Genomic DNA, 1,215 nt, shown 5'->3' with positions numbered 1-1,215 from the left:
CAAACACCGCGGTGCTGACTGTGCCCGCAGCGAGACCCTGGCCAAGAGAAAACCGCCTTCTGAGTTTTGTTCTTCCCACAGATCTGTTCCTGGGGCACTAGGATTTGCTGAGAGTCCGTAGCCAACCCCTCTCAGCACAGTGAGCAACCAAGGTTTCAGCTGCTGACTTGCCAGTCTGTGTGCAAACAACTCCTGCACTGGGATTTACACTGGTGTGCTTTAGAATGAAAACCCCAGTAGGATTTTCATGCCAGAATTCCCTTTTTTTTTTTTTTCCTCTCTCTTAAAAGCCCCAATAAGTGCCCTTTTTACAGCTGCCACAAACTGTTCCAGCTTCAACCTGATCTGTGTTGACATGACTTTGCCAAAGGGATTAAGGGTTAAGTGTGTGAAACACTGTGATCTCCAGTAAAGGCACTGCAGACGGGCAAAGCCTCTGCTGCGGTAAGAGCTGAGGCAGCAGTGTGCAGTGAGAGCCCCCAGCTGATGTTCCTGTGCTTGGCATGATGTGGTCTGTGGTGTGAGACAGCTGCTTTTTTCTAGTTGTGCACACCAGTGAAAGTTCCAGGAGGCTGAACGGGTGAAAAACCCTTGGGCCAGCAATACCCTGGACTTGAGAACAGTCTCATGCCTGGTTTTGTAAGCAAATCCCTTCAATGACTACGCTCAGGGAAAAGCAACTCCCTGGAGCCCATCCTGGGCCTGGAATTGCTGCTGCCTGCAGAATATTCCCACCTCATGGCCCAGTGTTGTCTCCAGCCCACGCCTACCTTCTGCCAGCAGCTCCAGCGTGCCAGAGTTGCAGCCATCAAACTTCAGCAGGTCCACGCCCCAGGAGGCAAATGTTTGGGCGTCCAGGTCATAGTGGTTGTAACTGCCAGGAAAGCCAGCACATGTCTTGTTGCCAACATCACTGTAGATTCCAAGCTTCAGCCCCTTGGAGTGGACCTGCACTTGCAGAGACAGAAAGAGAAGTGGGGATGGAGCAGCTGTGAGGTGGGAGGAAGCGGAGCTGGGCTGGCAAGGGAAGCAAAACCCCGCTCTAGCTCAGCAGCTACACAGCTGTTCCCCACCTCCCTTCCCTGTCCTCCTCTGCTGCCAGCAAGCCTCCAGGTCAGGTCCCCAGCTGCTGTCATAGAGTCACAGAATGGTCTGGGTTGGAAGGGATCCTGAAAGATCATCCAGTCCCAACCCCCCTGCCATCAGCAGCACCTT

The 1,215-nt window shown here is 53.3% G+C and overlaps 1 protein-coding gene across 1 annotated transcript in view; it reads right to left on the bottom strand.

Moving 5' to 3' along the window:
* The window catches only part of GLA (galactosidase alpha), a gene marked incomplete at its 5' end in the record, with an annotated part of 4,899 nt that overhangs the window by 3,134 nt on the left and 550 nt on the right, over positions 1–1,215 (bottom strand). Inside the window, one exon of the mRNA XM_010176062.1 lies at positions 771–948. Within this exon, the coding sequence (XP_010174364.1) occupies positions 771–948 (178 nt within the window). The remainder of the gene's footprint in view (positions 1–770; positions 949–1,215) is intronic.

Source organism: Antrostomus carolinensis, unplaced genomic scaffold, assembly GCF_000700745.2.
Source record: "Antrostomus carolinensis isolate BGI_N321 unplaced genomic scaffold, ASM70074v2 scaffold39220, whole genome shotgun sequence".
NCBI lineage: Eukaryota > Metazoa > Chordata > Aves > Caprimulgiformes > Caprimulgidae > Antrostomus > Antrostomus carolinensis.
This window is presented reverse-complemented; position numbering and strand designations above follow the sequence as displayed.